The sequence below is a fragment of the Thermobia domestica genome, chromosome 8 (assembly GCF_964235325.1).
Source record: "Thermobia domestica chromosome 8, izTheDome1.hap1.1, whole genome shotgun sequence".
In the NCBI taxonomy this organism is placed as follows: domain Eukaryota; kingdom Metazoa; phylum Arthropoda; class Insecta; order Zygentoma; family Lepismatidae; genus Thermobia; species Thermobia domestica.
This window is the reverse complement of record NC_137461.1, coordinates 241,670,802-241,698,751: the sequence shown is the minus strand read 5'-3', so window position 1 is coordinate 241,698,751 and position 27,950 is coordinate 241,670,802. Positions and strand designations below refer to the sequence as shown.

The 27,950-nt window shown below is 36.2% G+C and overlaps 1 protein-coding gene across 1 annotated transcript in view; it reads left to right on the top strand.

The window, feature by feature from the left end:
• Positions 1-27,950, top strand: part of LOC145691974 (protein takeout-like) — a 103,805-nt gene that overhangs the window by 48,818 nt on the left and 27,037 nt on the right. The window contains exons 3-4 of the mRNA XM_081767273.1: positions 6,980-7,127; positions 14,900-15,042. Of these exons, the coding sequence (XP_081623399.1) occupies positions 6,980-7,127; positions 14,900-15,042 (291 nt within the window). The remainder of the gene's footprint in view (positions 1-6,979; positions 7,128-14,899; positions 15,043-27,950) is intronic.

Here is a 27,950-nt window from a genome sequence, read left to right as displayed (position 1 = left end):
CCTAGAGCTCCGAACAAGCTAAGCGGGAGGAAGGGAAGCCTAGAGTACCGAAAAAAAAACTAAAAGCTTTGGGTTGTGTATCTCCTAGAGCTCCGACCAAGCTAAGCGGGAGGAAGGGAAGCCTAGAGTACCGAAAAAAAAAACTAAAAGCTTTGAGTTGTGAATCTCCTAGAGCTCCGACCAAGCTAAGCGGGAGAAAGGGAAGCCTAGAGTACCGAAAAAAAACTAAAAGCTTTGGGTTGTGTATCTCCTAGAGCTCCGAACAAGCTAAGCGGGAGGAAGGGAAGCATAGAGTACCGAAAAAACTAAAAGCTTTGGGTTATGAATCTCCTAGAGCTCCGACCAAGCTAAGCGGGAGGAAGGGAAGCCTAGAGTACCGAAACAAACTAAAAGCTTTGGGTTGTGTATCTCCTAGAGCTCCGGGCAAGCTAAAGAAGGATATGATCACTCGAGACTGATAGCTGTTCGTGGAATGCTCTTTTATATGGGTGCTCCAGGTGAGGCGATGGTGCCGCTGTTCCCTCGTCGTCGTGTAACTGGTGGTGTCTGCAAGTGTAGTATTCCATAATAAAGTGCACGTGGTAATTGTTTATAAATAGGAGCACGTGTATAATGTTTCTAAACACAAGGACATGTTGGGTGTTTGTAAACACAAACACCTGGTACATTACAATATTTAAATCAAATTTGAATATTTTTAATAATTAGTAAAATTTTAATTATTCAAAATAATAAAATAAAATTAAAGAATAGGCGGAGAGTATGCGTGAAGCTACAAATGTATTTCAAACTAATATGGTTATCTCCTCTATTTTTCTATTCACCTTATCTATTTTCTTTCCTTTTCCTATCTATAATTTTCCTCTTGTTCTGTGTCTGTCCAAATATTGGACTGAAGCTAACTGCAAGGCTTATCAGAGTATAAACACATCAAAATTACCAAAAAAGAAAAAATAAAGCAAAGCTACACATTTATGATATGAGGGAGAGTCAAAATATAACCGAACGAATCTTAAAAAAGTTGTCATAAGGAGTAGCACTGACTGTGAGTCCAAACTGTTTCGTTATTATATTTTTGTATAGCTTGTGTTTAAGGTGGATCACTAGGTGTTCTCGGTGCTATGCTAAACGCTGCTTGGATAGTGCGGCGTTGCCAGCTAGTGTCGAGTGCTTATTGGTGCAAGATAATAAAAGAAGTAATCATGGAATTCTGTTTGGATACTTACTAGAGAAATTAGTTTTCGACCCTTACCGCAATTCACAGCTAAGTTCCGCGTCTCGAATTGCAATGCTAGAATTCAGAAGTTAAACGTACAAATTTGGCAACAACGCATTATGGCGTTCTGCGCAAGTTTCTTCTCAAAATCTATTTCCTTAAATATAAATTAATATTTAAATAAAATGTGAAACATAACACGAAAAACGGTCAAATAATATATCTATTTCGTAATAAGATCGTTACTTTAAAATATTTTACCCATTCAAATAAACATTTCGTAAAACTGAGCACTCCTAGTAAGATCTAACAGCAAGTGTCATCTTGTGTGCTCATTGTAAAACTAATCAAATATTTTCTTTTATTTGTTCTCTTTTTCGATATCAGAAGACACAACCAAATGAATCAGTGTCTTGTGTTGTAGCTGAAACTTAACTTTATCTTATAGTACAATATTTATAATATGTAACGTTTCATTGCGCAGTAGCTACGGGAATGAGCTAAAATATGTACTGACTTCCGGGTGGTGATCCACCTTAAAGAAACAGCATTATTTTCATCTTAGAAAAGTTAATAAACATGAAATTGTATTGGAAATTTAGGTGTCCTGGGAATAAAGGCCGGCCTATGTTTAGCAGAAGGGGTCCAGCTCATTTCTCTAAAAAAAAGTTACAATTTTGGTATTTTCTGTTCACATTCGGTTAGTTTAGGGTAGGTTAGGTTAGTTTAGATTAGATTAGGTTAGTTTAGGATAGGTTAGGTTAGGTTAGGATAGGTTAGGTTAGTTTAGTTTATGTTATATTAGTGTAGGGGTCCCGCATAATTTTCCAAAAAAATACAGAATTTCGCTTATTTCTACTAATATTTGGTTAGTTTAGGTTAGCTTAGGTTAGTTTATGTTATTTTAGGTTAGATTTGGTTACGTTATGTTACGTCTAAGTACTTGCATAATTCATTTCTCCTGTAAATTTTGTGTTTTTTACGTGCTTCTGGACCCCTTGTACTAAACATACTCCTAAAGGCCTTCACTGATGACTCATTCCACCAATAGAGTGCAGAGTAATTGACAATGAGAAGATATTTATGTTTTTAGATATTTCTCATGTAAGAACAATAATTATGCAGGACGTAATTTCATTTTGCTAATTTTTAGTTAATAACTAGGCCTAAAAGACAATAAAGAGCATAAATAAATTACAAGGTGAAACATTTAGCATATACAGAATTCTACTAAATAAACTCAGAACTGCTATCGGGTCTTTTTTCTATATAATAGGCCAGCAATGTGGGTAGACTGTTGTTGACTTCAAATCGGTTATACTTAAATTTGTCTTCTGCAGAAGGACAGAATTTACTTAAAAAACATTTAGTTCATATAACAACATTTTGTACTAAATACTTTAATTTTGAAAGTTACAATAATCTTTGTTTTTACTGGATTACTTACAAAATTATTAATTTTTAAAAGTTATAATTAGGACAACCCAAAAGCATGAAAAGTTTTAAAAGCATAAGAGCAATTTACACATATGGTTGGTACCTTGAATATGATCATGGTCATCTAAGGGTATACGTCCCGTAAAAAAAACGGAACAGTCCCGATTTTGGATCCGAATGTCCCGCGTCCCCGTAAATTTAGTCGGGACAGGCAAATATCCCTATTGTAGTCCCGTCCCATTTCTGCTTTCAATATCAACTTATCGAAAAGTAAAAAATCAAAAATTCTGACACTGGTTGGACACCCTGTTATTAGTGAATGACTGCAGTTATTAGCTGCAGCCGTGTTATTACAGGTTGGCAACCCTGTTATTACTGCAGTTTTTAGCTGTGGCATAAAACAACTTGGTGCAAGTTATCACACCACTCTCTCTAATTTCATAGCGAACAAGCTAATAGGCTTGCAGCGCAGAGTTGCAGTTGTCCATTGGCAGTTAAGTGATCTGCAATCTTTGATCAAGTGCACGAGGTAAGCTGTTATTAAAATTACAAGTGAATTGTTCCAGTTTTGTGTCAATAAGAATGCCTAAACGGAACTGCGAGTTTTTTTTTTTTTTTAATTTGAAGGAGAAATACCCTTTTCTGTAAGGAACGAAGTTGAGCCATGAAGTCGACTGCAAAATTTGCAATTCTACTTTTTCATTGCACGTGGTGGAAACTCTGGACATTCTTCAACTTCAGAAAACAAGAAAACATAAGATGACTTCAAGTGCTTCTACATTTACAAGCACAGAGAAGATAAGTGATTATAATCAGAGCTACAGCTCATTGGATTACACATCAAAGATTATATATATATATATATATATATATAGGATGTTAAGTTCAACTATGCCAGAACAAAATCACATTACTGTATCTATTTAGGGCATCGTAAATGTATGATTGTCTTTCCTCTGCTACATTCTTCAATAATATAGCATATTCAGATGAAAAAAAAACCTCACATTTAAATGCAAAACATTCATAGGAGTTATCCAGAAGCATAAAGTTTCCTGAGAATGAATTGTTCGCTACTTCCTTGTATCCATTTCAAATAATGCAGTAAAAATGTTTCCAAAAATATGTATTGTGCTGAAAAGTTGAAGGGAACGGGGAAGAGGGGGATTGAAGAAGTCCCAGGTTCTCATGAAAAAATATGGCAGGCTTATCTAAGGGTCCAGAAGAAATTAATTTTAAAAGCATAATAAAGCATAATTTTAGAAAATAAAACATAAAGCATAATTTAAAATATATAGCTCAATTCTTGGAAAATTCTGTTTAACTGCAAGTTTAACATACTGCATTAATATTTTTTAAAATCAATATTTATAACGCCAAATCATTGAGAATATAACAATGCGACAAGGAAAAGCTTATTTTTATTCCTGTAAACTTCTTTTCGGTGTAATCCTTTGAAGTGGAGAAAAAAGTAAAAGAAGAAGAAAACTTTCCGCCAACAATGAATAGTACACAAGAAGTCCACACTATATTCTTATGTGTACCTCTTGAACTTGAGCGCTTCTGTACTTTTTGGTGGTATCTTTTACTTTCCCTTTCTGTATATACGTACCTCTAAGGGATCTTGCATCGTTTAGTCTAATCCTCGTTTCGCCTAACCAATTATTTGACACTTTTATGACAGATAAAAGATAAGCTTTATGTCCGCCATTTTAGGCGAAATAAGGGTACTCGTTTGGCCTAATCCTCGTTTTGCCTAAAATGGTGGACTATAAAAAAATCGTGGAGATAAAATTGGAGGGAAATTTTTCGAAAAAAAAATTCCTTACTATGTGAAGAACTGAGAAATACAAATTAGTTTTCCCATAACTAATTTGTAATAGGACTATTTGCTTTCGGAAAAATGTTTCGACAATTGTGCAGTTACTTTTCCGTTCCATTTTGAGAATATTAATGCTCCCACAGGGTGTATAGTAGACACTATACGTCTTAACCTAACTGTTCGTGAAACTTTTCTGTGCTTATTTGCTTTTCTTTAATAATTACTAGACAAATGCACGCAAAATCGAAAGAAAACGATACTCTAAGCAGCGATGATCATAATTTTGTTATCAGACAACACCAAAATTGTCTAGAAAACATACAAGACACATGAAAAACTGGAAACGAAATGTAGCCAAAAAGACAAGGTGAGTGGACTATCTATGCTTAAAAAAACGTTTGTTTTGTATTTCAGGGTAACTCTTTACTTTGAACAGAACATTGTTGGATTAGGTTCTTCTCTAAACGGTCTCTTCAGCTTCAGCAGAACCTCTTTCTTAAAATGTCTCGTGTCAATTATCATTCAAAATTAAAACATGCTTCTGGTACAACATGTTAAAAATTTTTGCCACTTATTTACCATTTCTGATTCTCTTTCTACCACTATTTTGCTCAAACTCAACATTTGCACATTTTGTTTTGCTATATTTCAAATTCATATATTGGGATAATTGGCAAATTAATATTCACCCTATGTTAGTCCATAAAAGGTTACAAACTCTTTTAAAATATAGTCATTCAGTTTAGAAATGTAAACGGATATGTAACCCGCTTGTAGTTACGAAGGGTTTGACGATTGAAAGCAGCTCAAAGCTCACGTTTTACAAGGAGGTTTTTGAGGAATAGAAAACCGAGAAAATGGTGATGCACCAGAGGACGACGACGATATGGATTTCCATTTAGTAGATGATGATGGAGAGGAGGTTACATAATTCAATTTTTTGCACATTTGGATCCATTGTTTTCAATTTAGATCAAAATTAATGTAACATTTATGTATCCATATTCATTTGTGCCAATCTTGTGCAATGTATAGTTGATAATACATTCTCCCCCCCCCCCCGATATTTTAGTAGGCATAATACTGATTTCTGACTCTGAATCCCTTTCTTTTTTGATAGGTTTTGTATCTTGAGCCTCAAGAAAAATGGCCGCTCGTTCAGATGCAAAAGCTGTTATTTCCATTTACATACGAAAAAAACCTGTTAAATCCAAACTATTTTCTTCAATAACGCAATTCACAGACTAGTGTGATTATACAGCTTTCGACAGACCAACACTCACATTATTCTTAATTTTTTAATGTTCTCTAGCTTCTAATGTTATGTTACAATTATGACGTGTTTAAACAGTTTTTCTCGATTTGTCACAAATTTTAAAATGTGAATTTAACGGGTTTTGCTATTCACCTACTCATATATATTCGTATATATCCATGGTCCTAGTAAATACATAAAGAAGTTTTGGTAATCCTAACTCCTCGAAAATAGTTAATATAATATTAATCTATATATTTTGCATTTCTTAACTCTTTATATACTAGGGAATTTTCTCTTATATAATTTCCCTCTAGTTGAATTTCCACGATTTTTTCTTATTGTCCGCCATTTTAGGCGTAACGAGGATTAGGCCAAACGAGGATCCTTTTTCCGCCTAAAATGGCGGACATAAATCTTATCATTTATCTGTCATAAAAGTGTCAGATAATCGGTTAGGCGAAACGAGGATTAGGCCAAACGTGGCGACACGCCTCTAAGGTGCACACATGTGATAAGAAAATCTGACTCGAGTAAAGCATATCTCTTTACAGTGCATTAAGTAGAAAGTTCATTAAACATGAAAGAAATTGGTTGCATAAAATATTAATAAATAGATCAAGATATTTAGAATATTTAATGTAGGCCTATAGTAAATATTATACGTTATACACGATTAATGTAAAACAATGATTGAAATTAATAATAAAGCATAATAAAGCATAATTTGAAAAAAATAAAGCATAATTAAACAAAAAAATAAAGCATAATGTGGGTTGCTCTAGTTATAATAATCTTAGATTTCATTGAGTTATTTACAAAATTATTCATTTTATGAAGTTAAAATCTTGTATATGTTTGTGTTATCTATTAAACAATTCACATTTCAGAGTTACTATATTGAATACTTTCCTTGAATTATTTATAAAATAGTTCGCTTTTCAAAGCTATAATGTTTTTTATTTTTCCTGAGTTATTTACAAAAAGCTCCAGATTTAAAAGTTACAATAGTTTTTGTGTCTTTCTGAGTTACTTACAGAAAAGTAAGGAAAAGTAAGTTTATGTGTGTTGAAATATGATAATCTTTTACTGAATTATTCTTTTCTTACACATTCATGCATTTTGTAAAATATATAAATAATAAAGTTAATAATAGAATTTTATGCAGAATATGAAATTTTGATAATTATTGCTACGGGAAATGTTGTTAAAAAGTGTTTTAAATATTAATATTTTATATTGGTGAAAGGTATACCAAAACTGGGAATCCCTGCGCTTGACCCATTGCTTGAGGCAGAATCTACAATCAATTACAGAAGGGGACCTCTCATTCTCACTATACAAAAGAGGAACTCCTTATTTCGTGGCCTGAGAGAGGTTGATATAAGAAATGCAAGGTAAGTGCCATTCTAATAAATTTACCACAGAAAATGGTTAGTAGGTGATATTGTTAAGATATATGAAGTTGTTATGCATTTGCATACATTATGAGTTATTTTATTTCGAATATTGGGACATTTTATTTTAAGTCAAACTCAATGAATATGGTCGTCATCTGATCAATGTTGAAATCGCATTTCATTTCTTTTTCTAAGTTCATTTAGTTTACAGACAAGGAAATTTTCTTGCTGTCTATCGTCTTATTCTTACATGTGTAATTTGTTTCTATGAAACAGCAGATTGTTTCCCTGTCCGCATTCCTGTCATCACCTCACCTATGGTTAATCTATGTAGTATGCACTTTTCAACGTCACAGAAGAAACTGTCGATAAACTAGGAAATAACCCGGAAGGGACGTTAAACAAAAATGATTGGAAGAGTGTTGGAAGAGGTAGTCAAAGTTGGATTTCGAGCCAAGCAACATGTAACAGCGTGAGCTACGATTTTGAGTTTTCTAAAAGTTATTTCTTGCTCTAGTTGTGGGAGCATTTACTATCTTTAACGTTACTAAGCTGTTAATAACAATGTCTCGTCCTTTTCAAAGTAACTTCAGTCTCTGTTGAGTTAAATGTCTCAAGTACAACTGACTTCTTTGTTCGAGTCGCGCTGCATCTTAATTTCCATCCGCTTCATCGTTTACTTGAAAAGAGAGACCAAGGAAACTTACGAATGGATGAACGTCCAACCACCGAAGAAACCATGAGCGAAGGAACACCGAAGCTTACGAGTAAGTACGAATAGATTAACCTATCCTAATAGCTATTTTCCTTCTCACCAATTTGTACCCTTTCGCCATCACAATCTGTTTCATTTTGTAAGTTTACAGTTTTATCCAAATGCAACCCAGGTCATATACCATATTTTACGCTCTACCAAACATAAGTTTTACAAAATCCTGGGTCCTACTTGTCAGTTCCGACATCCCCAATGTATAAACAATTCATTGAAGCGTCATCTGAGATTTTGAATTGACAAGGGGCGACTGCACAATATTATATCTCAGTAACTCGTACGGAGACCAAGGTTTTCGAATTTCTATTTTTAACTCCATGTGTTATCATGAATAGGGCTGCACATTGCATTTAGGAAATAGGCTATGAACAATTTTAAAATATTTAGGTCTAGTGTTGACTACCAGATGAGACGAGACGAGACGAGACGAGAAGTGAAGTTTTCTCGTATTGTATCTTAACATTAATAGAAGTCTTTTAACAGATGGACCCCATTAATGAACGCTTTAGCTAACTGTTGGAATATAAAGAATTTAAAAATTCGCTTAAATCTATGGGATATAAGATATAAATAGCTATTGTCAACGGCTGGAAATTTTCGAAATATGGATGTGGAGAAGACTGGAGTGGATTAACTGGATTGAATGAGAGGATGTTAGAAATGGTAGGATAGAAAAGATCAATTTGAGATACTATTAAGAAGAGGAAGAGAAACTGGTTGGGACATTGGATAAGAAGGAACTGTATCATGAGGGACGGTGTCAGGAAAGAGAGGGAGAGGGCGAAGGAGACTACAATTAATGAACGCTATCGAAACAGAAGAATAGTACGCGAAGACAAAGAGGTTAGCGGAAGATCGCGGAGTATAGAAGCTTCTTAGTTGAAGCAAATGACCCGCCAATAATGGCAGAATACCTGTGATGATGATGATGATAACGTCAGCGTTACCCAGTGGCGCATTAGGGAAGCTATCGGGCTCAAGCCGGCACGAAATAAATTTGTTATATGCACAACTTCATTATGATTTGTCGGCATCCAAGATGAAAATATAAATGATTATTCTCATGTTGTGCATAGCCCCTCGAAACAAAATCCTAAATACGCCACTGGCAATACCTGTGAAAATGATAATGAGATTGACTCCCTTAACGAACTCGACTGTGTAAAAACCAGAGTTCAAAAATTCTCTTTTGTTCAAGAGTTATTTGATACGTCCCACTAAACAATCCTAATAACTGGGTGATTTGAAAGATAAAGATTAAAGCATGTAAGTGACGAAATGAATGCAAGTAGGTGCCTTAATTTGGTAGATAAGCTCTCCTAAATTAACAATCTTTCTACTGAAAACTACACCAGATTAGCGTTTACCTGATGTTAGAAACTAGAACTAATTTCCTTCAATAACTGTCTTCATATTAGAATATTAGAATGAAACTTGTTTTACTTTAGATTGTTACGTTTTTAGCAAGGTTTGTGAATAAAGGAAGAAATGTCCAAAATTAGTCGTCTTGCAAATTTATCAAAGCTGTTTATACTACTCATTGAATTAGGAATGTTTTTTGCGATTGATAACTAGTTTAAACTTTAATTGATAGATCTTCGTTTAATCTTATGCGATGAGAGATGACGAGCTATAAAATTTTGATTGATAGTTCTAGAGACAAGGCAAAAGAGACAAAGGGGAACAGTAAATACCCATTTTCTTTAACACCGTAAGTGCCGCAGTCAGTTTTATTTTTTTCCATGGTGATGCTATAATAAAATAAGAATAAATAAATAAAAAAAGAGCAATAATATTGGATCATCAGCACAAAACCTTCAAAAGTGCTACGTCGGTCCCTTCTAATGGGTAAGTTTCATCAAAATCGGTCCAAGGACCTTCTAAGGAAGTAACCAAACAGTAGACGTGTAGGTCCCATAGGACCTGCGTAGCCTGTTAACAAACAGAACTGTAGTTCCCATGTGGGCTATGCGGAGCTTAATGAGTTCCCTAAACTTATAGATTGTAACACGCAACCAGGGGCGTAAATGAGGGCCCCGCAGACCCCGCATTGCGGGGGAGCCTCAAGCCATCAGGGGGCCCCAAATCGTGAAGTTGGCCATAGAGAAGGGGCCCCACTCCACGCTGTCTGCGAGGAGGCCCCCAAACCTTTTGTTACGCCACTGCGCGCAACCATTATATTGCGCGAGCGTGTATACTTGTAAGTTGTAGGACTCGAAAGATGAAGCACTTGTTGATGTTGCTTCCACGTGTAAATACATTTTTTTTTGAATGAGTTATTGCTATCTGTGTACAATACATGCAGTAGTTTTATGACTAAATCAGGGGCGCCATTTGGGAAGGCCAAAGCGGGGAGTAATAGTTATCTCTGAGTTTGAGAAACAAACGCTTTCTAATAGATCGTATACTGAAATATTAATGAAAAACGAGAAAACCTTATGTCGATGCATAATCTTGTCTTTCCCCTGGCAAAATTTGAAATGGCGCTATTATGGTAAATTAAGGAACAATTTCGAAAAAAAAAAAAGAAAAAACCTAATAAATCTAAACAAATCTAATAAACCTAATAAATCTTTAACTATCTAATAAATATTGTAATATTTATCTTTTGAATCGTACGACTGTTTTCTAAACAATGATATTTAGCATTACTCGACCTATAACTTGTATGAAGACTACCAACGTGTAGGCCTATACACATATTAATTTATACGTTTAACCAAAACTCTATATAATTGCTGAGTTTTGAACTAAAATGTAACCAAAGCTGAAAAAATTTGCACGAGTGTGAGAAAAAAATGAAATGAAATCTTTATATAAGTTTTACGTCCCACTGTTATGCCGGTTAGGCTAAAGGAGACGGTGAAGATGAGAATCAATAAAATGGTGGAATAAAGAAAGTGGGAGGAAACGGTAGAAGCCCGAAAAACCCACGAGCACGCTGTTTTTCCACCACAAAGTCCACACGGCGCGAGCTGCGATCGAACCAGGGACCCGAAGCACCGGAGGTGAACGCTCTACCACTGAGCCTACTAGTGTGAGAAGCTTCTACTATAAAACAAGTTAGTATTAGAGTACTTAAAAAAAAAAAAAAAACAATTCAGTAAATTTCTGTATTCTATGATAAGTCGAAAATATATTGTTGGAGGTACAATCTCAATAAGTATGAGTAAATAAAAAATTCAGTCTTATACTGTAATTCTGAAATACAGAGCTATAATGGCGTGGACTTCAAGGTATCTACCTTTCAACGAACTATCCAGCTTCGATCCCCATTCCAAGGAGTCTCTCTAGAAAATAGGCTCCTGGGGAAGCACTAAAGAGGGAAAGAGCGTGGTTCCATTACTAGCTGAATGTGGTGAAATCAGGAAAGCGTGAATCCTTTTCTTTACTCAGTTCTTGGACAATTTCGATATGTTCTGCATCAGATTGTTATTTAGGAAAGATCAGGATACTTGAGAAAGTTTATTGCTAGAGATTGTTACTTGGTAAAGGTGAGATTACTTGAAAAAGTTTCTTGCATCAGATTGTTACTTTAAATGAAAAATGGATATGGTATGATAATCCGGAACGCTCGGACAACGACGGTTTCCTAAACTACCTTTCCTCTCACACAAAATGTTGTTGCAAGTATGGTTTGTATGTATTTATGACGGGAGTGATTCATTATATTTTCCTCGGGTTCGGTGGATATATCAATGAAAATCATTAGAGTTCTGACTTGCATAAAATGCGTGCCAAACTTGACCCAAAAATCCAGTGACATACATCGGATATAATGTATTCACGTTAGACGAAAATACTCACTTACATGCCGCGGGAAAAAAAAAAAAGGTGATACTCTCCATGAATAACTACGAAATCTATCCTCATCCACCGTATTCTTCCGATATCTCTCCCACTGATTTTCACCTTTACCGGTATATCGATTACTTATTGGGAAGGAAAATTTCCCTTGATGATGAGACGATACTACAAGCAGTCTCGGATTTCGTCGCATTGCAGACTTTTTGTTTTTCATTACTGAACCCAATCGTTGGCTGAACGCGATGACAAAAGTTTATGGTTCAAATGGCGACTATTTTCATTAACCAGGTAATTTTTTTTATTTGTCTTTGTAAATGACGTAACCTATACTGACGATTCATTCGCACCAACTTCATATATGCTCGTATGTCTATTAAAAATATAATTTACATGTATATACAGGGTGTTTCAAAACAACACCAACAGCGTTTGGGACGTGACTCCTGACACCAAGATACGACAAAAGGTATAGACCAACCAGGGTGAACAAATGCTTCCTTTCGAAGTTATATTCTGCTGAAAACGTGGAAAAAAAAAACTTTAAAGGTCCATAGCTCCAAAACTATGAGACCTACCGTAGTTGGGTCAAGACTTCACTTAGAAACTAATATGTGCGCTATCCAAAAATCCATATTTCAGAATCCTGAGGTACTCAAGGAACAATTTTTATAGACGGAGTTTGGCTGCGGGCATGTAATTTGAACTACTCACCAACTACCGCTACAAAGATTGTTGCAGAAGTAAAGCAGGATTCTGAAACATAGGTATTTGGATAGGGCACATACTAGTTCCTAAGTGAAGTCTTGACCCGACTACGGTAGGTCCTTTATTTTTTGAGATATGGATCTTTAAATTTCAACTTTTCATGTTTTTGGTAGCCTATAACTCTGAAAGGAAGCATTTGTACACCCAGGTTGGTCTATACTTTTTGTCTTATCTTGGTATGAGAAATTACCTCTCAAATGCTGTCGGTGTTGTTTTGAAACATCCCGTATATATAAATTATAGTTTCTCTCGCAACTATAACCTGACCCGGATTACCGTATAGGGTGTAATCTAGGGTCACTACATTTGCTCCATCTCTCCCCATTTAACCTAGTGATTAAATTTATTTATTTTACTTGAAATTACAGTACGTTACCCTTTTATTATTAATTTGAGGGGCGATTCTGGAAGTAGAGTATAGATTGTCAAGATGCGTTTGTCGAGCCCTGAACGTAAAACAAACTTGTTAAGGTATTCTTCCACTTCTTGCTCTAATCACTAGTATTCTAAAGTTTAGGGAAACTTTTAATAATGTATAGGATAGGTGGAAAGTCACTTTCTGGTTTTAAATAACTGTAGTTCTGTAAATTTTTAATAGATTCTCAAAATTGTTTATTACTATTCTAGGTTCTCTAAGAAATCAGGTTCCCAGCTATACTAGTAGCTAGCTTGAGTGAGTGACTATGAAAGGTAGTGTAGAAAATGAGTTTGGAGGATCGCGGTGCCTCGATGATGGCGAAGTGTTCATGGATCATATGTTACACTTCATCCTAGATCAATCAGAGATTGTCATAGAAAATTAATGATAGCTGGGTCTGTAGCAGATGGAATAACTAACGCGTTCATATTAGCTTTGCTACACTAAAGAACTTAAACTAGAAATAGAAATGACTGAACATAGCAACTTTTAGTTTTTTTTTTTTTTTAATGTGTAACATTTTCGCCAAGAAACATCAAACAGTGCCTGATGAAGTCAATATGTCCAGTTAGTTGATAAAACTGTTACGTAGTTATTATTTTAAAATAAACCTTGTTTTACTCAATGATTTGTATTTCTAGTTTAAGATGGAATAAGTGGGCTGCATTGTCTAGGCGTTGGTTAAAGAGAAGAGGACACCATGACTGGTTTGCTAGAAGTCTTGACCTCTCGCTATTGATTTTTTTTCCCGTAGGGCCAAGGGCGAAGTCTACTGAACAAAACCACCAAATTGGGAGGAATGAGAGGATCGTATCAATTGTGTTACGAAATGTTTCTCAGAATTTCCTTCAAAACGAAGCAATTTATCCGTCTTTTTTGTTAGTCACTCACTCAGATTATGTGTTCCTGGTTTTTCTAAGGGAAAATATCGATGAGTAAATGGCGTATACAGCAGTGTTCACAGTTTGAGGAAAATTTCCTTAATGTAGTGTTTCGTAGGTATATTTAGGAAAAAGGGAGAAAGGGATTTTCTTCGATAAAACGTGAACATCTAGGAAAGTTCTTGTGTTGATTGATTGACCAATATAAAGTCTTAAATTTTTCTTTGTTCTTCAGAAATAAACCAATGGAATAGTAATACTGTGTATAGGTGTGTATGTGTATGTATGTATGTATGTATGTTTGTTAAAAGTAGCACAATTTGCACCCATTGTAGTCTGGTTGTATTTATGTATACTGTTTTTTTTCCTAAAATAGGTTAAGGAAAAAGTAAAAAAAAAAAAAAAAGCAAAAACAGTTAAATTAATCTTCTCACATAATTTCTGCCATAAGAACTGGGACACTCCACAAACTAGAGAGGGGGTGTGGTGGCTTAGCAGTAAAGCTTTCACCTCTATTGCGTGGGGTCCTTAGTTCTATCGCAGCTCGCGCTAAGTGAACTTTGAGGCGGACAAACACCGTAACCGTGAGTTTCCTTCGGGGCTCTCCCGTTTCCTCCCACTTTATTCATTCCACTATTGCAAGGGCGCCGATTTCTCTGTAAATTTGGGGGGATCCATTCAGATGCAGAAAGCATATATGAGGATTTTTAAGACAAATTGCATTCAAATTATGCGAAATATTGTAAATTTACAAATACAATGAGGGGACCCACATGAACTTTTGGGGGGGGGGGCAAGGGCCCCCCTCGGCAACCTAGGATCGGTGCCCTTGCACTATTGCATTGATTTTTCGCCATCACATGTCTCCTTTAGCTTAGTTGGCGTAACCGTGGGATTTAAAAAACAACAACAAAGATTTCATCTCACTTCAGTTGTTATAAGCTAGGGAAAATTTGATGAGAAAAGGGAAAATTTTGTGTCAGTTGAGGGAAATTTTCTTACGAAAATCTACGAAAATTTGTATACAGAACTTGGAAGGTAATAATAGCTATGTTTGGATTTTTTAAATATATTTTAAGTACAAAGATTGAGTGTCCTATTATGTATTATTGTTATCCTATTGCAGTATGAAATTGGATGACGACATGAAATTCCATGCCGAAGTAGGTATCTTCATTCCCAAGGCTTCTCTTCAAGGAGATTACAAAGTGAACGGTAGAGTGCTCGTTATACCAATTTATGGGAAAGGACGTCTTAATATGACTATGGGTAAGTTGATTGTACACTTTAACTTTACACTTATAATAATTATTTCAGCTCTCAGGAATCATTTTGTACTTGGTGACCAAATTCATTAATGCTATTTAAATAACCATATATTCCCAGGGACCCATTTATTTCTTTCGTGTAACAAAAAATATATTTGCCGGTTACGGGCTAAAGTTCTTCAAAGCAAGTTTGTGTTAACAATTTTAGTTAAATTACATTTATTTTTATTGACTGAAACCAGTGATGCCAACCTGTGGGGAAAATCCCATATTATGGGAGTTTTGACCTTATTTTCTTGGAGAAGGATAAAAAGTAGCATGTATGGGATTTTTCGAGAAGATCGAAATATACAGCTTATTCATTTAGATATTGTAAAAAGTGACTAACACAGAGAAATTTAACTTTTAATATTATAGCGTTCTTTTAATTAGTATTACGTGGGAAATTCATACGTAAAATGGGATTTTTTTTGCCTCTCGACATGGAATTTCATAATGTTTCAGGTTGGCATCACTGACTGAAAGAAAATATTGTGATAAAGAATCTATACGAGTTTGATAGTATCTTTTACACTTTTACATTTAGATTCACCAACGGCAAATTATATGTATAGTTTGCCTTTCGGATATAATAGACTTACTAACTTAATTTGTCACATTTCGCAAATGGTCCTGAATTAATTAGGTGTATGCCTAACTTTGGAATTACAATCATTATGGTTTTAAAAACAAATGGCCTCAAATTGTCTAGAAAATACTATCAAACTTTTTCTTCTAAGTTGCTTGCACTAGGAGATTTGTTTCGTGTTTCAGCAGGGAGTGTAGAACCATGTAGTAAGCGAAGGTAGGCGTGTAACATAAAGGGTTAGGAAGCCTATAGCATTGGAGCGGGATCTATTTATAGTAATGTTTCCTTAAAATTGATTTAAGTGTTTTATTAAACCTATTTTGTGTTTGCCGCTGATCTTTCTGCTTTACTTCACCTGCCTCCTTTATAGAGCCCCCAGACATACCAGTTTATCTGTGACAGACTTGGATTTACCCCTTTTCACCCCAGGAATTATTCGAAACTTCAAATGTCCCAACTCCCTCCAAAACATACGTAAATATCATTCGTGCGATATTTGAACAAAATCCTGCTTTTTTTCGTCACCGATACTAAAATTGTAGGAATTCTCCATTCTCTGTTATTCACTTTGTCAACTGAGTACTGACCTAGCATTTAATCAACTCTGGTATATCTGCAGGAATCAAATACATAACTAAGAACGTACTGTAAATTTTCATAAAGTGTTCCAGTGTTTACTTTAGAAACACACGAGGCCTATTCCTTTATTTTATATCAGGCGACACAATCACACCAAAGTACTAGATATCTTTCATTTCGTTACACTTATTACGTTTCTCGAAGTCACTCAGCACTGATTCACACATTGCACAGTTGGAGATAAATAATTCTTCTAAGCAGAAGTAAGTGAAATGCTTTTATTCTTGAAAACGCATAATGCATTTGCTATGGATCATAGGAACGCAGTAAGATAAAGGCACCAGTAAATCGTACGTTCAGGAATGTTTCTGGTTTATTGTCTTTACAGTATCATATTAAACTGTCATTGTTTGTTGACATATTTTTTCTATACTTTGAGGTTCTTTCTTATTGACCTTTATAATTTTAAATGGATAAAAATCATTTTCAATAGTTTATATAATTTTTTTCGAAACTTTAAAAATACTAGTTGACATCTCGAGAAAAAACTATCGTAGTCGATGATTTAAGAATTGTGATAAAGACAGAAAAGTTCAAAAATTCTAGGCTTTTAATATGCAGTACATTAAAATGTCGTTTATTCGCATTTAAATAATAAGCAACATCAGTTATTCGCACTCTCAAAATTCCAAGTACATACAGGGTGTTTCGAAACAGCACCGACAACGTTTGGGAGGTAATACCTGACATCAACATAAGACAAAGAGTATAGACCAACCTGGGTGCACAAATGCTTCCTTCAGAGTTATATACTGCTAAAACCTAAAAAAAAAAAAAAAAAAAAAAAAAAAGAACTTTAAAAGTCCATAGCTCCAATACTATAGGACCTACCGTAGTCGGGTCAAGACTTCACATAGAAACTAGTATGTGCCCTATCCAAATATCTATATTTCAGAAATCCTGCGATACTTACGCAACAATTTTTATAGAGGTGGTTGATGAGTACTTCAGATTATATGGAAGTAGGCAAATCTCCTCTATAAAAATTGTTGTGTGAGTACGGTACCTTAAGAAATCCTGCGATACTTACGCAACAAATTTTATAGAGGTGGTTGATGAGTACTTCAGATTATATGGAAGTAGGCAAATCTCCTCTATAAAAATTGTTGTGTGAGTACGGTACCTCAAGATTCTGAAATATAGATTTTTGGATAGGACACATATTAGTTTCTATGTGAAGTCTTGACCCGACTACGGTAGGGCTCATAGTTTTGGAGCTACGGACCTTTAAAGTTCATTTTTTAGGTTTTAGCAGTATATAACTCCAAAGGAAGCATTTGTGCACCCACGTTGGTCTATACTGCACTTTTGTTTTATGTTGGTGTCAGGAATCACCTCCTAAACGTTGTCGGTGTTGTTTTGAAACACTTTGCATATAGGGTAATACATTTCATTCAATTTTTAACAAATTTAACCAATTCGTTAAATTTTAAATTGAATCTAGGTGCGTCTTAGTTACTTTTAAATGGACTGCAATTCTGCAGAAAGTAACTTCCAGTAATGGACTCTGTAACAACGAAGCTGAAAGTTTGGGAACACTTTTAATAAACTTTGAACTCGTCAAACTAATAGTCTTATCAGAAGCTATCAGTGATGAATGTTTAGGTCTTTGGCAATGCCATGACTGTTTACAAAACGCACTTTATCTGTGATGAGTTTTCGACTGCGAGGAGCATCTTGAACATTGAAATTTCCAAAACGAAATCGAATTAACTATCTTTAGACTGTTGGCTTTAGTAATGTACAGGGCCGGATTTCCCAATAGGCCCGGTAGGCCCGGGCCTATGGGCACAAGCTCCCAGGGGGCGCACGGCCGAGAGAAAAAAATAAAAAAATATATAGAAATAAAAATAAATAGCTATAACTTAACATATTTTTTGAATTGATTAAAAAATTCAGGCTAATAAAGCATTCTGATTTTGAAGTTCATTGGAACAAATAATTTTTATACTAGTACAATTTACTATTTGTACATACAAAATATCTAGTTTTACTTTAAAATACAGTTTTTGTGCCACGTTATCAAAATACTTCATGTAACCTGTGTTTCTGAGATTAAAACTATTTTATAATGTATTACAGAGTTTTTTATTTATTTATTTATTTGCCCAAATGGCTAAATTGAACAAAACCAAAGTTATTCACCAATCTTTTATTAATACATTAACGGTATTTTGCTAAGCCCAGAACCAAGTAAATTCCTCAAAAAAACTTGCAATGATAAAATTGCATCGTGGAGTGGTGTTTAAGCAATTAACATATAGGCCTGATATAATTTTTTAATAAAGGTTTTTAGGAAAGTAACTTTAACCAGGCGAGGGGGCGGAAAAAATTATTGGGTCTAGGGGCGCCAAAATGCTAAATCCGGCCCTGGTAATGTATCTTCCGTATAGACAGTGTACATTTCTCACGACCCTGCGCAGCATTTGCATTTTATAAAAATAAAAGTTTAAAAGGTAGTGGAGTTTTTCGGAAAGTTCACTTATTTTCACGGCGCTATACCTTACGTTCAATTAAGAATAATTCCAACAGTTCTTGTGCATATACTAGCCTTATATGTCAGGTATCAAATAACGTTATACTGAACCCGTTGCAACTGATACGCGTATAACCTGTGATTTTGGCCACTAACCACATCTCGTGCACATAACGATAACTACGTGATATGTTGATGCGGATTTCAGTATAAGTAGTTATTCGCATGGGAGATTCTTATCTATAATTAAAACATATATAGCCTATTACAATAATGTTGATACTATTATGCATTTCTCCACGCATGTTTCGTAGGGAGACCCATTTGTACCACAGGGAGTTAGTGTCCTAACTTTAGATTAAGTAACGATCTAAACAACTGAGGCTACGGAAAAACATGAAAAATTGAAATCATTAAAAACAATAACTGATATCAAAAATACACTGAAAGGCAGAAAATAAGAGAAATAAATGAAAAATAATTGCTTTCGATAACGCACTAAAGGGCAGAAAAAAATTTCTAAAAAATCTATGAACCAACTTCACAAAAGGTACTGAAAACTCCATATAATGAAAGCACTAAAATTAGATAATAATAATAATAATAATAATAATAATAATAATAATAATAATAATAATAATAATAAAACTTTTAACACCCGAGAATATCTTACTAGTAGACTACACTCTCTATATATTTTTTAAGACTTTGTCTTGTCAAACATATTAATCCCTCATAATATTACCATCGAAATAATTTTATACAAGGATATTTTTCGGCTTGGTACGACTTAAATTGTTTATATAGATAATAATAATAAATTGTTTCTGCTTTAAAGCGCTTTGTTATAATTACTGTAGCCCAGGGCGTAAAATTTCAAAGTCAGACGCACTCGCCAATCCAAAAGTGATAGTCGCCAGTATCTCTCACGTACAAATTATGAAAGCCTCCCCTACGGCATTTGATTTGATAAAGAAAGAGATTACATCAGGGCATAAAATTTCAAAAGCAGACAATTAGATTTAGGATAATCAGTTTTGAATTAGAGAATTCATTTACATGTTAAAAACTACCTTAAGACTTCAAGTTTCTGTAACGTTCTTTATCTGCAATGAAGTACCAGTTGTCGATTTTAGTTCTCGGATCAAAGTCCTTAAGTGAAGTGCCATTGATGGAATATGTCAGTAAATCACCCAGTGTGTCAGTCTTCAGTGAGTTCTTGTAGGTAGTCTTAACTCTGTTGAGACTACTGAAGCTTCTCTCACATGAAACAGTACTTGCTGGTAAAACTGCACAAAAATGTGACAATTGGAAGAAATGGAAATCTCGTATTGAAAGGAGGGCGAATTACAACGTTGGGAACACTTCACATTCCGTGCTTTCTCTCACTCAGTGACAATTATTTTCGTGCGAAAAAAAAAAAAACTGCGCAGCCCTGTGAGATTAGGCAGAAACCAGAACATTGGTCCCCAGCTCTAAATTTCTAGTCGCCAATGGCGACCGGAAATTTTTTGCCCTGCTGTAGGCTTTTTAGCGCTTTTATAATTTTTTGCCTTGTTTAAAAGTTAGCTCATATTTTGTTAATTTTTTTTAGATGGTTCTTTGTGTGATAACAATATTTTTGCTATTTGCAATAGGCAAGGCCTCTGCAAGCGGTGATAAAAGTAGAAAGGGCCGCAATACTATATGGAGCGAAAAATGTCTGAGATTGTCAAAAGGCTCGATAAAAGCAAGGTTGTTGAATGTCTTGCCACAAGTTTTGAGACTGGAAGGACGATGTTTATGATATTGAAACCCGAAAAGATAGAAGTTTGAAATTTATGTCAAAGATAAGAGTTAGGATTGAAAAAAAAAAAAAAAAACTGACAGCAGTACAGGATTAGATCAACAATTGATGAAAAGTTGCGCCTCGCCATCCTGATAGATACTAAATTTGAACAAATTTAGGATTGTCACTATTCATTACAACGATCCCCAAAACTACGGATTCGACACAAACCTCGGTCAATTTGAACATTTTACTTTTTACCTCTGCTCTTCCCTCTTCATTGCCGATGGGGATACACTTGCACTTGAACGACGTTGTGATTGTTACTGTGCATCTTAGTGAACCTGAAAGCTATGGGTTGGACACTGATATCGATCATTTTCCATTAATTTTACATATCAACCCACTTCCAATTTTCCATATATAGAAAATGCTATCCACAAAAGAGAATTTTAAAAATGTTGTGACATGTACTGTTTATTTTTAATAAAGATTTAATGTACTGGAATTCAGTTTCCTAAGTAGAACGTCTTGTGAAATATGCAATTTTCCTCAAGAACTCTTACCACCAACTCCTCCTTTGGCTATGTAATATAGTGAAAGAGATATGATAACATCCCAGTTATGATTGAGGCCTAACTATATACCAAAAGCCATTTCATTTGGCTTCGCTATTTATTCATGATAATCACGCACACTTAGTTACATTCATTTTTTATATAATAATTCATATACTATATGTGATCAAAATATTTTTTTTCCAGTAGTCTGATCTTAAAATGCACAGGCTATGTTTCGAAAGCCAAGTAGTAAGTCCTATTGCTGTTATTACATTTACAAATATCAATATTCAAAAGTACCTGGTTTTTTCACTTAGATATACTCATCTTAGGTAAGTAAAAAGAAACAAATGAAAAAGAAAATGGAGGTCTTGAAAGTAAAACTTAGACAAACTCACCTGTGTTCAGAAGATGCTGTCTAAAATGCACTAAGCAGAGTGGAACTGTGGTTCGTGGGTCAGAGTGGGTCAGAATGGGTTACGATGGGTCGCAGTGAGTTACGTCCTGTTGACGACCCACTGACTCACTCACAAACTTTGACCCACTTGATCCATGATTCACTGACCAACGCCATGTCTGTTCTGAAGATTGAAGCACCAAGAAAGATACGTGTTAATGGATAATGTATGTACCACATGTTAGTTATATTACTATGTAAGAATAATTGCAGTTGTAGAATGCAATATACCACCCGAAGACAGCACACAAACACATGATTGTAGGCACTCTGTCAAAGCTTGGTGCCATTCCCAGGAAGAAGAAAGGACTCATACACACATAAATCAAAAACAGGAGAATTTTTCATTAATGGAAGGACGAGATACCAGAACTCCCTCCTAGTATTGTCAATGGCTCTAGCGGTTCGGCTCACGGCTCAGTACCACCGAGCCGAGACGAGCAGATGGCTCATTCCAACCGAATCTGCTTGAGCTAATGGCTCACCTGAGCTGAGCCAAACCGAGCTGATGGCTCACCCCAAACGAGCCGGCTCGAGTCGATGGCTTACCTGAGCCCCAGGGCCCGTCCCCCAGGGCCCGTTCCATACATGACAAATTAATTAAGGGAACAATATTGACAAATCTCAAAGCCATACGAATAAATATTGTTTCTAGGTTCCCTAATAGTAGATATTTTTTACTGAAATGGGCCCGCGACTCATCTTTGTTTTATTTACCTTTTGAGTGCTGTTCAGTTTATGTAATATGGTGTACTTGTTTGATGCTTCATTTATAATTTTATGTTCGTATCGTATATGGAGTAAGAAAATTTTGTCTTAAAGTGGACCCCCCTCGAACGGCGGAGAACTTCGCTGGCGAGGAAGGGGGAACAGTTGCCCCCTGGCTCCGACAAGTTACGGCTCTTTATGCAATGTACTTGCCTTTTACGTATGCGTCTCGGATCTATTCTCGGCGAGCTTCCTTGGCTCGATTTCAACAAGCGGTAGTAGGAAATTTATTACTTTTTTCAGTTGGTTTTCTGTATGCTAAGAAAGCTCTTAAAGTTAAGGATATGATTTATAGTATTCGGGTCATAACCAAAGAAGGGGCAAGAAAACCATGTCCCTACTCAGTTTAACCGATGAAAACTACTAAACACTAATTAAATCCATTAATTCTTCAAGGTAGCTAAACAAGAAATTTAACGAGTTGGAAATTTACACCTGACTTTACAAGAACTTTGTTTCGTAACAGTCCTCTTCACAGCTGAACCAAAAAGGCCAGATACAAGAAGACCTACTGAGCCGGACATACAGTCACTTCCATAAATGTGACATCCGATCTAATCTCTAGCGACCAAACTCCATCCATTTGAATGTGTTGTTGAATGAAACGTGCCGACTCTAATGGTGCAATTGGTTTAAATTGGTCGGCTCAAGGCTTATTCACCACAGAGCAGAGCTAAGAAAGACCGCTCATATATCACGTCTACCGAGCCGGCTCGAGCCGATGGTTCACCAGAGTCGAGCCGGTGGCTCATCGCGACCGAGTCGGTCCGAGCCCATAGCTCACCTGAGTTAAGCCAGAGCCGATGGCTCATCGCAACCGAGCCGGCTTGAGCCGATGACTCACCTGAGCCGAGCCGGCTCGAGCCATTTGGTTAGTTGAACCGAGCAGGTTGACATCACTACTCCCTCCCTACTAAAAAAGCTTCAATTTGTAAGAGAACTTTCAAAAGCTTCTACTTTTGTTGATTTTTTAATACAAAGATCTACTAAAATTATCCATGAAAGGGTAAAGTTAGTCAACAGCTACAAACTTTATTACAATAAAAGAATCCAAACCTTAACAAAATATAATATTAAACAGAAGAGACAAAATATAGTAGTTTGACATACGAGCCGCCACTAGAGCTCTCTGTTGCCGCTTCGCAAAAACGTGAAAGTAACTGATAATACAGGGTGAACACAGAAACAGTCCCAGGATTCAAATTAGTGTAAATTTAATATGCTAAGGAATATTTTGCTGAAATTTTGAACAGTGATACATAAACTCAAAAAGGTTTTGTAGCAATAATTGAGATCACAAACACTCGATGTGTGCGCCACCTGTAACGCGGGAAATATCGAGACGGTAATGTAGCTCCAACCACACGTTGTGAAGCATGTCCGGTGTGATGGAGTTGACAGCATCACAGATGCGTTCTTGGAGATCGTTCAGAGTTGCGGGTAGTGGAGGTGCATACACTTTGTCCTTCACAAATCCCCACAGAAAGAAGTCACAAACACTGAGGTCAGGTGATCTTGGAGGCCACTTGCAAAGAACTTGCTCATTGACTCCAGATTGCCCTATCCATCGGTTTGGGAGGTTCTCGTTTAGAAACATGCGTACAGCACATGCCAGTGTGGCGGCGCTCCATCTTGTTGTAGAACGAAGTCGTCTATCTCTGCATTACTAAGTTGCGGAATCAACCAGTTACGTAGCAATGCTAAGTAACTTTCACCTGTAATTGTTTGTTCCTGAAAGAAGAACGGACCGTGCACCGCGGCGCTCTGATACTGCACAAAAACATTGATTTTCGGTGAGTCACGTTCCACATTTACAGTTGCATGAAGATTTGGGTTCCCCATATCCTTACATTGTGTCTATTCACCTTTCCACTTAAGTGAAATGTCGCCTCATCGCTGAAAATGATCTTCGTCAGAAAGTTTTCGTCGTCCTACATGAAATTTTCCATAGTCTCACAGAACTCCCGGCGCTTTACCTTGTCTTGTGGGTATAACTTCTGAACCAACTGCAGTCGGTACGGGTAACACCGCAAACGCTTCCGTAAGATCTTGCTTACTGTTGTTTGTGGCATCTGCAACTCTCTGCTAGCTTTACGTGTAGACTTCTGTGGGCTGTGTACGAAGGCTGCTCTTACGCGCTCCACAGTTTCCTCGGAGACTGGGCGTCTTCCTGAATGTCCTTTTTTTAAAATCACAAATGCACCCCGTCTCAATAAACATTCTATGCCACTTCACAATGGATTTGTGTGTGGGTGGATCAGCATTAAATTGTCGTTTGAAATCACAAAACTGCTTGTTTTTGCAAATTGTAAAACGCACCATCTTCGTTGCTGTGGGGTGAACGCCATTTTCGATGTTACTGCCCTCTAGCTGCCCTAGTCAGAACTAGGATCCTGAAAAGATAGATGGGAAAACACTTCGAGTTTACTGAGCTCTGTACAAAATTTCATGTAAATATTCAATTAAATGTTAATTATATGGCACTTTAAAATCAGGTACTGTTTCTGTGCTCACGCTGTATTACAGGAACTAAAAACAACATTTAGAATTACATACTATGCTGAATTAAGCACCTCTTACGTAATAGATAGAATACTATTTCTTGATAAATTTTATTTTGTTTTGTTTTTGTCGGTTACAAGAACTGCACAATACGGTGCATGAAACATTGATAGTCAGTTTGACATGAAAGTTTTCGTAAAACAAAAGCCTTTATGCATTGTGGCACCAAATCAAAGAAGTTTTAAGTCTATTTGAGGAATCGCTTATCGTGCTGCTTTTATACATATCTACGAGATAGTGCCTGCTTGAAGGCAGTGACGAGCAGGGTGTGTACCTCCGAATTTCACACATGTTCAATGCTTAATGTGTTAGGCGATCATAGGAGAAAGGGAACCAGAGGACCCATCGTTCTTCGAAGTTTTGGACATCCTGGGCATACTAAAATATGGGACCTGAAGTATATCGTCAACTTCAGAACTTTTCTGGTAATCAGGGGTAAAAGTGAGGAGAAATGCGGGAGAACGCCGTTCCCCCACTTCCAGAAAATATCTATTACGTCCCCCATTTTCTAAAGAATTACAATGGGCAAAGATAGGCACGGGGGACGGCGTGACGTCATGACCCTACTTTTTCAGATCCACTTTTGCCCCTGGGTAAGATTTAATTTGCAACTTCCGAAATCACATGTAGTACCCACCCAGACAGCATGTTTGCTTGCCGCAAGCTTGCCTGTCTCATTTATTTGATTTTATACAGAAAAGCTTATTTTTGTTTAGCGCAAGCTGCAGTGCAGGCAACCGAAGCTTCACTTGCAAGACGTTTTCCTTTACATTGAAGTAAAAATCCAGCGCGCGTTCGATATTCAGTTGTTCTCAAAAACTACTTGACGCATGCCTCTTACCTTTTGGCGTCAATGTACTGTTCGTCTTGTTAGCGTTTTTTTTAGCGTTCACATTGAATAAAGGACAAAATTTAATTATTATTTTTTTTTAAATTGTACTGTCTAGTACACTAGTCCCACGTACCTATAATGTCACTCTTTATTTCCTCATATTTCGGTAACCATAAGGCATAACGAATTATGGTGTGAACATTGATTCCTGCAGAATTGAGCCTACTTATTTCGCGAAAGAATAAAAAACTGTTGCAGATATTTTAATATGAACTTAAAGTTTAACTTGCTGTATAAACTTTATCTGAATGCTGTGTTTAAATCTTAAATATTTTTTCTGTTTTTATATAAAAAGGTAGAAATTTCAAGTTCTCGCGACTAATATTGGGGATGTTTTCACGGTTGTGGTTCTGCTGCAATTATTCGACACGCTGAGATGTCATAGATATTTTTGAAGTACCGTACTTAAGGATTGTGGCATGGATTTCTTACTGTTTTATGTTTTATCAAAATTCGCTTGCCGCAAGCTTACATAACGCTTGTTTGGTGTGTCCTTCGCTTGTATTTAGCTTAATCAGGCTTGCCATTGAATAGTTTCTCTCATAGTTGGCTTGGGTTTGAGATAATTTAACTTGCGTTTAACTTATGAAGACAATCTTGCAGCAATCCTTGCCCTGATGTAACTAACTAGCTTGCCACAAGCTTGCAGCAAGTAAATTGGCTTGCATAGTAAAGCTTGCGGCAAGTTAATTGACCTACAACGGCAAGCTTGGTGCAACCTTGCAGCAAGTTTAAATTGCTGTCTGGGCAATGGCTCTATACATCTCATCAAACCTATCACTCGTCTGCTATGACACTCAACAATGCATTTGGAACTGTACAGACTATGATAGCACGTAAACGGATTTATCTGAATTACAGTTTATAGCAGGGATGCACATAAGCAACATTTTACTAGCCCAAGAAAAATGCTACTAGTCCACAGTAGAAATCATTTACTTACCTTCGGTATGAAATTAAATACTCGCCCGCACCGATGAACCATTCGCCCCGGGCGAGTGGGCGAGTGCTTATTTGCATCTCTCGTTTAAAGTGAGACTTGATCGAAAATATGATCATCTACTACTGAGCTTGCCCAACGAACTGTTCACGCACCGAATGTACACACAGGCATTTTTGATGGTTCTTGATCTACGGAAGACAATGTAAAGATATGCACGTCACAACTCAGCAGATGCCATTGAATCGTCGAGATAGACAAGTCCACATTCGTTTCCATGCTTCAGTGTCGAACTCACACCCTGTTATTCCATTAACTGATAATCGTGCACTGTCAGCTGTTGGACATAACGGCATACTGTTATCTTCTGTTTGTTGCTTCCATACATGCATAGCTGTCGTAGTGGCATCTGCCATGTAACAATTTTTCAGCATGAGTTGCAGCCTATCTGTAAACCGATCATGCGTTCCAGTTGTTTCTTCTCTGTTTATATTTTCCACGTTTGACAACACACCAACGTTTGTACCATGTTTACAATTCTTTTGACCATATTGTTGTCTCAGGGGTGCATGAATTATTTTTTCTTTAGGGCATCATTGCATTTTACTTATTTAATGAATTAGACGATATACTATTAATACAGTGAACCGAGGACGCTGTTGTGCACTGGCGCAAATCCCGGGGGATGAGGGGAACATGTCCCCCTCAATCTTGGAACTGGGGGAGACTGTACCCTTAATAATCCGATTTGAAATCTGTTTCTTAGTTAGAAATATGATGATTTGTGTTCGACTGCCACCTCATCTACATCGTTTGATATTTAATATACAACAGGTTCACCTCAGAAATCAGGTTCACCTACCATAATATGAGTCTCATCTCCTCCCAGAATAACCCTCAAGTCCTAACGCTGAAGACAAATCTGCTCCCCTGATCCTCCACAGCATTGTTTTTCAACTTTATAAATATTTTGGACATCGCTTAAAAAAAAAGAAAAAATAACGGTCTTCCCGTCCCCCCAACAGATTTGCGCCACTGCTTTTGTGGTTATCGTGGCGTCATTTGTATGTAATTGTAATGGTTCTTTTGGCATACCCTGCATACAAGTCATGTAATTTTAAACCAACTCTCACCTTTTCTTCTTAATGTTAATGTTAAAATTTCCACGAACACTAATGATATCATTCTTTTATTTTATTTATAATCAGTAAAATAATAG